A 12129-nucleotide genomic window follows, 5' to 3' on the forward strand; every position below is an offset into this window, starting at 1 on the left:
ACGGATATCTGAAACGATATGTACATGCGTAAGATGTGGTTGGGTGAGTGTGAGTGTTTGTGTGTGTGTGTGTGGGAGGGGTCCCTCTCTCTCGCTTTCTCTTTCTTATTGTTGTTGGAGACAAACCAGACTTATCTTTGAATGTTTCAGATCTAACACAGTTTGGATTCAGCTTAAAGGCTCAATGCTTCTATTGAAAAGAGTTAGGCGCACCTTATAAGATCGGGGCAGGCTTTTACGTGAAATAAGAACATCCCTCCACTCTGTCACATACTAAAGAAACAAATAGTCTAAATGCTACCTGTGTACAGTGGTAATTATTTTGATGAATGAAGTGTTTAAATGCAACAAGTAACATTTGAAATGTAGTCACAATAACAATAAAACTCACCGCAAAAAGCAGCCAGAGTGCTGTGTTTTGGCATGAGACAAATTGAAGGAATGGTCTTACCCCGAGTAAAAGCCTGGTCAGATCTAAGATGATAAGCCAAACTGTTTTGATGTGATCATTAGTGTGCCTGTAAGACGGTACATTGTACTGAAAACACTATTTTCAGGGCTGTGTTTTTTTCGGAGATGAGTGATATATAGCTAAAAGAAGTAGACTTTTGGCGTCTTTGGTGTTGGTTTCTTCTCTGTTGTTCTAAGAACGTGTGTCTGATGACACGCCCCTTCAGCTCCGACCCTTCCTAATTATGTATACTCGTGTAAATATGCCACAGAAAAACCATAAAAACTGTCATCACTCACAGTATTATTTTTAGACTCGCTATCCACTGATTTCCAAAGAACTGCTTCTGCACACACTGACTGCATGACGATTGTGAAATAACTTGATTCACACCTTTGTGTGTATATTATACATTTTAAACCTTCACGTCAACTTACTTACGAAGGAACAAACCTGGGGGAACATCAAAATAAACTGGCTGTGGTGTGATAATAGCGTTGAAACACGTCATCACTTGAATCATTTGTCATTTTATCTCACTTAATTAACAATTAAGGTACCTCTGATCATTTGCATTCGGCATGTGTGCTTCCAATAAGCACATTGCTGAACAGAAGAAAGGAGTAAAAGAATGAGGGAAAATTGTATTCGTCCCAAAGAATTTCCCCTAATAACTCACAATCCAAACATTAGGTGTTTTTTTGGGATAAAATGTCGACAACCATTGCTGAAATATTGATTTCCCGAGATGAACTTTTAGCAGACCTTCCAAAGCACCAGTGCAGTCAAGATTAAGAAGGTGTGTATGTTTGTGACGTCACATGTACACGTGCAAATTATAGCGGAAGGGCCTCCTAATATGGACTGGGTCCTAATATGGACCACCTTTCGTTCTGACAAACTAATGGTGCCAGAGCGCTCAGAACAGTTTTATTCGCTGAATGCATCCTCTCTTGATAACTTGCACATGTCAAAAAAGTTGTGGACGCACAAAACCGTTAGTTTTTTTCTCCCTTTTGTTTTTTTCACACTTTTAGCTTCGTTCACTCTAAATCTGACGCTTAAAATGGACCAATTTCTCTCCAAAGACAAAGCTATAAACACACAACAATTGCATTATAGGACAGCTAAGGCTGTATTCGCTACACTTTAGCAGTGTTGGCCCCGACTTTCTGTCACAGACAAAATAATTATAGCAAAAACTCGAAGTATCTCTGTGTTCCCTAATACGGACCACCTTCAACAAATAGAAGAAAAGAAAAGATAAAGGACGGTTTCAGTCATTCTCAAGAAGCTTGCTGAAAATGACCTATAACTAGCCCTCGAGATTTCAAAAAATTATACTTCTTTACGTGAAAGTTGATCATTTCAATTATTTTCTCTCTGTTTTTGATTTGTTTTAAACAGTTTCCTCTTGTGTTTCAAATACAGTTCTCGTCGAATCCAAACCTGTAAATCTGAAGCATATTTCAATTAGGCTGACTTGCATGGTAAGTTGCAAGTTGTATCATGTTATTTTGAAGAAAACAGGGCTTTTTACAGTGATTCTCGAAGGTCTCATCACTGGTCCATATTAAGCGCCCAGGCCCCTAATATGGACCAGTTGTGATTTTTTTCTGTATTTTATTTTTAGCAAATGACTGTAAAAGCTAGTTCTCTCTAATTAGTCTTCAAGATTTACGAAAGAGAGAACAACTACCAAACACAAAATGAAACAGCTTTGCAAAAAAACAAGCTAGTTAGCAGCGTGAAACAAAAAGTGGTCCATATTAGGGGCCCTTCCCCTATTAGGATGCACCATAACATGTTTTACTTACTTCCGATTAAAACTGTATAGTTGTATTTTATGTCTTGCATATTTTCAAATGATTTAAATGAAACACCCAAAGCGGCGACTTTGCTGGTATCGATATTTTAAAGAAACAAAAATACGTCATCACTACATAAATACGAACAACGTGACGTCATTTTAATTGACGTCAAAATCTGTATGATTACCTTACCTTTCCAATGATATGCCGTTAAAGAATGTCAGATAAGCGGTTCAACTTCTATGCCCGCTTAACCCAACCCTCTAAACGGGAATAGTAAGCACAAAAAAGGAAAATACGCACACAAAACCACGTTTTTCTCAAAAGCGGTATAACGAAAAGCCCCAAGACTCTATATTTAGAATACTATCGTTAACATCTGTCAAAAAATGTGGTAACAACCTCAACCCCGTCGGGTTGACCCAAGTGGTCACTGGCCGACAGACTAAAATAATGTGTGTGGTACGCAACAGCCTTCTGCAATTTCTGGCGGGTAAGTTACTTTGTTTAAGTTACTCCCCCTTCTGACAAGTCAAATATTGAGATTTTGTCCATCTCAGCTGCTACTCTATATTATACTATACTATACTATACTATTTGTCAAAACTCCATCAGCAGTTCTATGCTACCCGTCATAAAAAAGTGGGCAGATGCGTTTGAGGGCAGATCTTTCTGATGAGGCTGTTGAATGAAAAGGCCATTTATTCCCCTACCTTATTCAGAAAACATGTGTTGTTAATGACTGTAATACTGTTTGATCTTGTTGTTGTCGTTGTGGATGTTATCGTAAGAAAGAGATGTATGGTTAGTTAGTGAGTTGTGTATGTATTTATGTTTGGTCTAAACTTGGCCAAAAAATTATTGCAACATATTTCAAACCCAAATTAAAGCACTAATCCCCGTGTCATTTCATTTAAAACTTTATATGCCAGTTAAGACCGATCACATAACCTCCAGGATCACCTTTTGGATTAAATATTTCTTTTACAAGGATCACGTGACCGCCGCTCAAGTAAGGGTATCCTCAAAATCAACCAGACAAAAAGGGAAGAACCGAATGAAAAATTGACAAGAAATCACAATAGGCAAAACTGTGCAACTTTGACATACGAGAAGAAAGTCAAACCAATTATCTACCCTGAATAGATTCTTTTGTTTTGCTACCTTGCGTATTTCGCGTGCTATGCTATTCCTACAGATGCAGGTGTCGATCGCAAGAGCGGTCAGAAACGGTACTTTTTGCGTCATTTGTCTGGGGTATTATGACAAAAAAGTCTGCACTCTAGCAATGATTTGGTGGATTGCTTTGAAACTTTTGGAATATTTTACCAACATACTAGAGATACTTCGAGCGAAATTATGGATTGTTAAGGGTGAACAATCTCATCTGCATCTGCATCCAAAACAGTCAGTTTTGTTCATATGTCTTGTCTAACAATGACATTATGACATGCTGAATGGTGTAGGTGTCATTCCTCTGAGAATGAGACAAACAACGGTACATTTCAGTAACTCCTCAACGCAATGCCTTCACACTTTGGGTGATTTTTTTCAGATAAGTTTATATCCTGTATTATTTAAAGTGTCTATCATAGCCTGGGCAATCGAACGAAACGTGTTTTGTATTTTTCGATATGTGACCACAAGTACAAGTTGAAACATTAGTCAAGTGACTGTCCTCTACGATAACCTTAATTCTCTATAAACTACTTGGAAATGTCGATCTCCAGAATAAAAGTAGGGTGATACAGATATGTCGTTGATATAAAGATATGGCTGGCTCTAAGTAATTCACTTACCTGCAGCCGCTAAGTCAGCAGCCCGCTTTAAAACAGTTTTGCAAACGTAACGGACAGTTTGGCGGTCTTCCTTGTTGCTATTCATTTGAAGCTTGTTCAACACGAACTGTGTACAGGGCAGTGTTGTGTTGTCGTCACTTAAACAAAAAAGAGTCACACATTACCAACTTTAAACATGTGCCACCTTCAGGATAACATTTAAAGGTCTACTATCTAAGACGCCATTTATGACAAGTTTTCTGGCTAATATGACCTTTAAAATATCAGGAGATATTCCCTGTGCTGGAATCTAGACATATCTACAGTAATTAACTCGAACGTGGTCCGTAACTATGCTAAATAATTAAATGCATTTCAATCAGTGAACAATGGTCACGTCACACGCTTCTGTGTCCAATAGTTCTGTTCGCAGTCACATTGTATTCAAGACTGGCGGGTACCCTTTCGCCTGGACAGATCAAAACCGTTGTACTCAGGAAGTCAAATCTGTCATCTAAAACACAGTCATGTAAGCCTACAATATGCTGTATCTTAAGACTATCCAACAATATAGCAAAACTTCCCTTCTTTGTCTCTGTTATTCTAGTGAGAAAATATCCCGCGATATTGCTCCGTGAGCCTAACGTTCGGCCATGACCTAGGCAAATAACTTGCGCAGCCGCACAAACAAGAACAAGTCGCGTAAGGCGAAAATACAATATTTAGTCAAGTAGCTGCCATTTTTCAGCAAGACCGTATACTCGTAGCATCGTCAGTCCACCGCTCATGGCAAAGGCAGTGAAATTGACAAGAAGAGCGGGGTAGTAGTTGCGCTAAGAAGGATAGCACGCTTTTCTGTACCTCTCTTTGTTTTAACTTTCTGAGCGTGTTTTTAATCCAAACATATCATATCTATATGTTTTTGGAATCAGGAACCGACAAGGAATAAGATGAAAGTGTTTTTAAATTGATTTCGACAATTTAATTTTGATAATAATTTTTATATATTTAATTTTCAGAGCTTGTTTTTAATCCAAATATAACATATTTATATGTTTTTGGAATCAGCAAATAATGGAGAATAAGATAAACGTAAATTTGGATCGTTTTATAAATTTTTATTTATTTTTACAATTTTCAGATTTTTAATGACCAAAGTCATTAATTAATTTTTAAGCCACCAAGCTGAAATGCAATACCGAAGTCCGGGCTTCGTCGAAGATTACTTGACCAAAATTTCAACCAATTTGGTTGAAAAATGAGGGCGTGACAGTGCCGCCTCAACTTTCACGAAAAGCCGGATAAGACGTCATCAAAGACATTTATCAAAAAAATGAAAAAAACGTATGGGGATTTCATACCCAGGAACTCTCATGTCGAATTTCATAAAGATCGGTCCAGTAGTTTAGTCTGAATCGCTCTACACACACACACACACACACACACACACACACACACACACACACACATACACACACACACACACACACACACACACACACACACACATACACCACGACCCTCGTTTCGATTCCCCCTCGATGTTAAAATATTTAGTCAAAACTTGACTAAATATAAAAAGGAAATATTTTATGAAATGATTGGGAACCACGCAACCATGAACCCGCTGTTGATAATCTGGAAGGTCGTACCAGAGATGCCGATCTATCTCTGGTCGTGCCGTTTCATAGATTCAACCTACAAACTACGACCTCATCTGTGATCAGATTGCCAAGCAATGCGTGGAATCTTTCATTCTAAAGCCTTATTGGTTCGTTTCGACAAGCATTAAACGGATGAAAGTAACCACATGCAGTTTATTTCTTCAGAACATTGCAAACGCATCAATGCCTCCTGTTACGGTATAGTGACATGGATTGAGAAAGGAACACTTTGTGGGGTGCCTTTCTCAAATTGCGATGAAAAGCGCTTGTGCTTTTGGCGACAGACTGGTTTCTGTTGACCGAGCTTGGCACGGGGATTTCGTTTTCTGCACGCCTGGCTGGCATGCAAGGGACGACATTGTGTACAGGGGTTCCACGTGGATGATTTTGCTGTCTGGACAAAATCAACTGGGAACTGAGCTGTACGTGTGACGATAGCGATTGGTCGCTGGAGTCACGTGATGTTTTCAAGGTGTTTGAGGGAGACTTGAAACGACACACTGGAACATAAGCAGCAAGAGAGAGAAGGGTCGGTGTCTTTTTCCTAAGAGTTTGATGGTATTCAACACGGGATAATACCTCATTTGTGACCCGTTCTCACAAACGGGGGCCTAAGTCGCAGCGAGCCGTTCCGAGCTATGGGCTGGGAAAGGCAGTGAGGGCCTACTTGGGCGATTTTCATTTTTTTGCATTTCTGACCTCTTTATACCCTAATCTTTCATACTCCGAAATATTTTGTTGAGTTTTATTATTTAAATGTGTTAATTATGTCTTCAAAGACACAAATTCGCTCACAACACTATAATTAGGGAAGGAAAAAATCGACTTTCTCATCGCAACTTTCGATACATATCCCTTGCAGTACCCCATCATGTCATATACTGCCGGATAGAGCTGAATGGCAAGATTCCCGCGCTTTTAATGTCTTTGTTCGATTAACCAATCAAAAACTACTACCATTGATGCAAAAACGTAAACAGGTTTTTACTATCAACCAATCAGCAACGAGAAACGAATGCACAACAACCGGCATCGCTTTGAGCGTTCCGATTGGCTGTAGCGAGATCAAGGGGGCTAACTCTTGCAACTTCCCCCACGCGATCATTCTCTGCGAAAATTGCAAGATGGAGGAAGAGAAAGTTACAAAGCCATTGAATTATCTGTTGAATTTGAACCGACCTTCAGGATTAGTGGACAGCGAGAAAGGAGCATTGGAAGAACTGATTACGGATTACTTCTGCGCTGACAAAGAAGCTGATTCTGGATGGGATGATTCTGATTCCGAATCCGACGAAGACATCGACAGTGACAAGCTGACTGGAAACGCCACCGATGACGATGACGAAGAGAGATAGGAGCCTGTAGTTCGAGTGGAAGGTGTTGACTTTTTGTCAGACGTCATGATTGAAAATGAACAGCCACCTGACATACTGATAGCTGCAAGAGAGTTCTCGTGCCGCTGCAAGCAGATCAAGTCACATGAAGTGCACGACGATGGCAGAACAGGGTGCATCAGGCAGTTTTCTCCTGAGGAGGTTGTGGAAGCGCAGCTCGCAGTGCAAGACCAGCCCAAAGGTAAACACTATCATCTTTTTCACTTGTGGCTTTATTTTTCATTTGTTCATAGCCCCAAATTACTTAAAGTTTCAATGCAAGATGTACTTTTTAGCAGTAGTTTTTAAATGTCACTTGTCAGTCACTGATAACATTTGAAGTGAAAAGAGAAGAACAAAGGCATACACACAGAAAGTTTGTGTTTTCACTGTTTGTAATTGACTCAGGGTAAAAACAATATGTGACCCTCCACCACGAAATGAGTCGCATGTCACCTCGCGCGGTAAGTCCGGGGAGTGTCTAGTAACAGTGTGAGGGTCACCTCAGTCACAGGCTTATAACTCAAACAGTCTTTGCTCTTTTCTAAAACGGTTTGGACTACTGGATAGAGCATTAAAAACTCTTTAGGAAAATGTGAAAATATGAAAATCATGCAAAGATGACATGCGACTCATTCCGTGGTGGAGGGTCACATATTACATGTTGCTACAGTGTTTTTGTTCTCTTTGTTACAGCTGCAGTTGACTTCGCTGTCACTGGCGTCTTCCACGCCCACATGCAGAATGGAGAGACGACACTGACATCCAAGAGGAAGGAGCAGAAGGCGCGTGAGAAATCCCGTTCCTCGTTCCAGTTCAGAGGGCGCAGTATCTGCAGAAAGGCATTCTGTTTTTTGTTGTAAGTATGATTGAAATAAGTTTCACTTTCATGCTCAGACACACAGTTGACAAGTCTTGTTGGGAAGGAAACCTGTTATTATTCACACATCTTTTGGAGTAAAAATTGCACTGAAGTCATTTAGTTGTCCTTTTTTTAAATCATTGTTTAGGATGTCAGTGTGTGTGTGTGGGGGGGCTACCAGTGAAGTAGTAGGAGATGTTAGTGTACAGTAAACTCTGGAAGGTCATAGCCAGGTATTTTGTGTGAGGTTACACATTAACAAATACTGAACTTAAGCACGCACTAAATTATCAATGTCTTTTGTTCACAGCAACATGAACAGAAAGCGCCTGGACCGGATCAGCAAATACTACAAGTGGGAAGGCCTGACTCAACCAACAGTCAACTGTGTTATACAAGGCCAGTCTTGCGGAGGAGGAGCAGAGCAGGGTTCTTGTGGACTTCGATCGCTTTCAGAGGATCGGGCCTATGCCGCGTGAGATGCCTGTGCCAGGATTGCCTGAGGAGCGACGCCGGTACCTCTACAACAGCATCAGGGAGTTTGTTCGAGAGGATGTGAGGGACTTGGTTTGCCCTGCCCCGTGAGTGATTGTTTGTGACAAAGTGTGGTAGGTACAGCTGCAGTTCTACAATTTCTTGTCTTCTGAATCAAGGTAAGATTGTTCCTTTTTTGTGTGCTAACATTTTTTTGAAATTATTTTTGGCATGAAATAGAAGTGATTATTTTTTTTTATTTATGATTTTATTTGTTTGTCTGTCTGTTTCTTTGTTTGTTTGTTGAGTTTTGTTGGTGTGTGTGTGACTTTGCTTTTATTCCTTTCTGTCTTGTTTCTAACCATGTGGTCTTAGATTTTTATTTCATCTTTAAGTTTATTGATCTTTAAAATGATTTAAATTTAAATGAACACCTGCATAACAACAAGAATTTATAATAATAATTGCAATGTATTAAGTGATTTTGTCAATGTGCACTTAAAATGATGCATTCTGTGGGCTTTGTAAAGAGTTTGATTAGACAATAAAATGCCAACACTGACTCCTCTTGTGTCTTGATTTTCTGAGTTCTAAATGAGCATAAACTCCTATTTTCCCCTTTTTCTGTATGTGTATGTCTTTTTTATTTGTGTATAATGGGTTAACAATTTCATTTCAAGTACTTTCTTTTAGTTGTAAATAGCAATTTTCCCCTCATTGGTTTTGAGACTGAGCCATGTGATTTTCATGAATCAAAATGGTTGGTTCAGATTTTTTGTGTGTTTTTTGGGGGTTTTTTGCATGAATTTTTTTCATAACAATGTCTTTTTTTCTCTTCTTTTTTTTTTCTTTTTTAGAAGTGTGTTTGCATGGTGTGTGTAGAGGTTGTGCTTTCAGTGATGTTTTGGTGTGATTTGGTTGTAAATACAGTAAATTTATGATGGTGTGTTAAAAAAAAAAAGCCATTTTGTTCAGATTTGTCAAATTTTCTGTACTAAAAAAACCCAACCGTCTACTGATGCATATGACTGTTTATGATGTTTATGAGAAGTTTCAAACACATAGACATAAATATAAGTGTGGTTGCTAAGGAAAAACTGTGTCAAGGGGTTTGAAATTTTTCATCGCGATTTTCTCAAAATGGCGTCCTTCAACATGGTCCGGTTGTAACTTACTTAACTTCCGCAATTTTTTTCACACAAACTTCTTTTTGGTATCAAATTAAAGCTTATTAAATGCAGTTTCCAGTGATATGCATAACTCCAAATATCCAAATTCCAACTTAGGCCCCCTTTTGTGAGAACGGGTCACATTTTATGTCAACGTGCCGTTCTGCTTGTGCAGTAGGGCTGTTAGGAACGTCAAGAAGGGACCACTTTTCGCTGTTTACATGTTGCTGACGACGAGGTTGTCAGGTTGTTTCTTGGCTGAGCGGGGGAAAAATTCCCACGCATGAAGTGATTCAGCACAAGAGGGAGTGTGGCAGGAAATTCGTCGACGGGCGAAAGCCATACGAAGGAAGCGGATTCGCTTAAAGGAGAGCTACTTACATTAGGCTGTTGAGGTAATAAATCGTTATTTAACGGTGTTGACGAGTCTATGTTTGTGGAATGAAATACTCTCTGTTGTTCTTTCCAAGTTAGCGCATAATTTGCTCTTTGTGACGCTAAAATAATAATCAGTATATGGTTTTTGCAGATATGGAGAGAAGGAAGGAAAATAGCTGATTTGTTGTTTTAAAAGTTTGTTTGTGCAGCACGTGCTCGATGAAATATGTAAAGGTGACATGTTTGAAGGTGGAGGGTGAAGGGTTGCGTGGAATGTTTAGTGCACCGATGCTTTCTGTTGCAGCCTTTTTCCTACTCATCGGTACCTACCTATCTGCGCTGTATGCGGTAACCGGAACATCTTTATCTGGTATCTACTACCTACATAACCTGGTGTCGCGGAGCTGTATGCTGTAACCTGGTGTCGCGGAGCTGTATGCTGTAACCTGATGTCGCGGAGCTGTATGCTGTTGCTGCTGCTGGGATAAACGGTGAGGCCGTCACTGTCTGCAGGGGTCTTCCGGCAGGCAGTGACGTCACCTACACGACCACCCGTTGTTTTCAGCAGCTGAGTGAGGCGCCTCAGTGATTTCCCCACGATTCCCTGCTTCGTTCAACGCCGACTGGCACTACAATCAACGAAGCAGTAGTGGGGAAGGACTATTTACGGGTCGCCCACTCCGTAACGAAAAGCTAAATGCACCATGTCATTGCGCCTTTAACCACCAAGTCACCTTGTGTATTTGTGATTTCATTTGAGTGGTGACAACGTGGGGTGTGTGACACCTGCATTAACCAGCGCTTTTGGCAGATCAGTAACTTTCCTATCTATACACGGGATCAGCGTGTTATTATCATTTTCTAAACTTTAACTGGCATTTTTGTCAGTGACCCCTTTTTTACGTTTTGAACGTTTTGGAGTGAAGTCTCGAGGGAGGTGGCGAGTTAGTGTATAAACAGGCGTCTGAAACTTATACTTTTGTTAATTCTATCTATTTGTATGACTGCGAGAGTGGATCGTGCTGTGGTTAGTTAGTTAGTAGTAACTAACCGTTCATAATCACCTTCTGTGATCTATTGAAACGTGACACCTCCTGTTGGGATCGGTGTTGTGTACAAAAATGTCTTCCACACGATAGATTCGCTGATTTGTCTTACAATCGAAGCCGTCATCAACATGGTTATAGTATTGTGGTGGAAGAAATTTCACCAAATCATTAAACTGTTAAAATGACAGTTTAACCGCCAAAAAACACTCTGCTCCCTGTTTCTTGGTCCCTAATCGTCGGATTTACACCAAAATTGGCACAGTGATCCATTGTCCCTAACTGATCTCCAATACAAACTTTTCAAGAAGAAAAAGTTAATTATTGGCAGTTAAAAACCCGTTATAAACCGTTATTTTCTAATTTTTCGCCGATCTTTATGAAATGTTGTGGTTAGGTTGGTTGTCCCTAACTGAATTTCAACAAGAATAAAAAGTTGATTTTTGGCAGTTAAAAAACCGTTAAATCCCGTTTTTTCACCAATCTTTATGAAATTTTGTGAGTAGGTCCGTTGTCCATAACTGAGTTTCAATACGTACTTTTCAGAAGAAAACCAAGCTTTTGTCAGTTATAAACCGTTATTTTCTAATTTTTCACCGATCTTTATGAAATGTGAATTTCAACAAGAATAAAAAGTAAATTTTTGGCAGTTAAAAAAACGTTAAATCCCGTAAGAAAATAACTTTTTCTTCTTGAAGAGTTTGTATTGAAGTTCAGTTAGGACAACGGATCACTGTGCCAATTTTGTGGAAATTCGACAATTAGGGACCAGTTTGACGTCGTATCTAAACTTTGAAGCCTTTTTTTCTCAGAATGATGTTTTCGGCACCTTGCTTCGCCGTTTCGTTGATAACTCAAAATGTTCTCAACCGACTGGAACAAAAATATTCTAAATAGGAACACAACTGAAGCGATTTTGGTGATATTTTATACTAGAACCTCACCTTAAGTGTAACGACTCACGGCTCTTGTGTCGTCAAAAATCACCGTCTGCTCTGTCTACTAAAATTTAATATTCTGTATCTCTTAAGTAATCAAGTTCTTGTAGACATATTTTAATTCTGGTCCTACACAGAATCACACAGCTTCTATAGCCGTACACTAGGAAATGTATTTACTACTA

General features: G+C 39.4%; 1 protein-coding gene across 1 annotated transcript in view; it reads right to left on the bottom strand.

Moving 5' to 3' along the window:
• Positions 1-12129, bottom strand: part of LOC138974742 (hexokinase-like) — a 63074-nt gene that overhangs the window by 20229 nt on the left and 30716 nt on the right. Inside the window, exon 11 of the mRNA XM_070347468.1 lies at positions 4062-4198. Within this exon, the coding sequence (XP_070203569.1) occupies positions 4062-4198 (137 nt within the window). The remainder of the gene's footprint in view (positions 1-4061; positions 4199-12129) is intronic.

Source organism: Littorina saxatilis, linkage group LG8 (genome assembly GCF_037325665.1).
Source record: "Littorina saxatilis isolate snail1 linkage group LG8, US_GU_Lsax_2.0, whole genome shotgun sequence".
NCBI lineage: Eukaryota > Metazoa > Mollusca > Gastropoda > Littorinimorpha > Littorinidae > Littorina > Littorina saxatilis.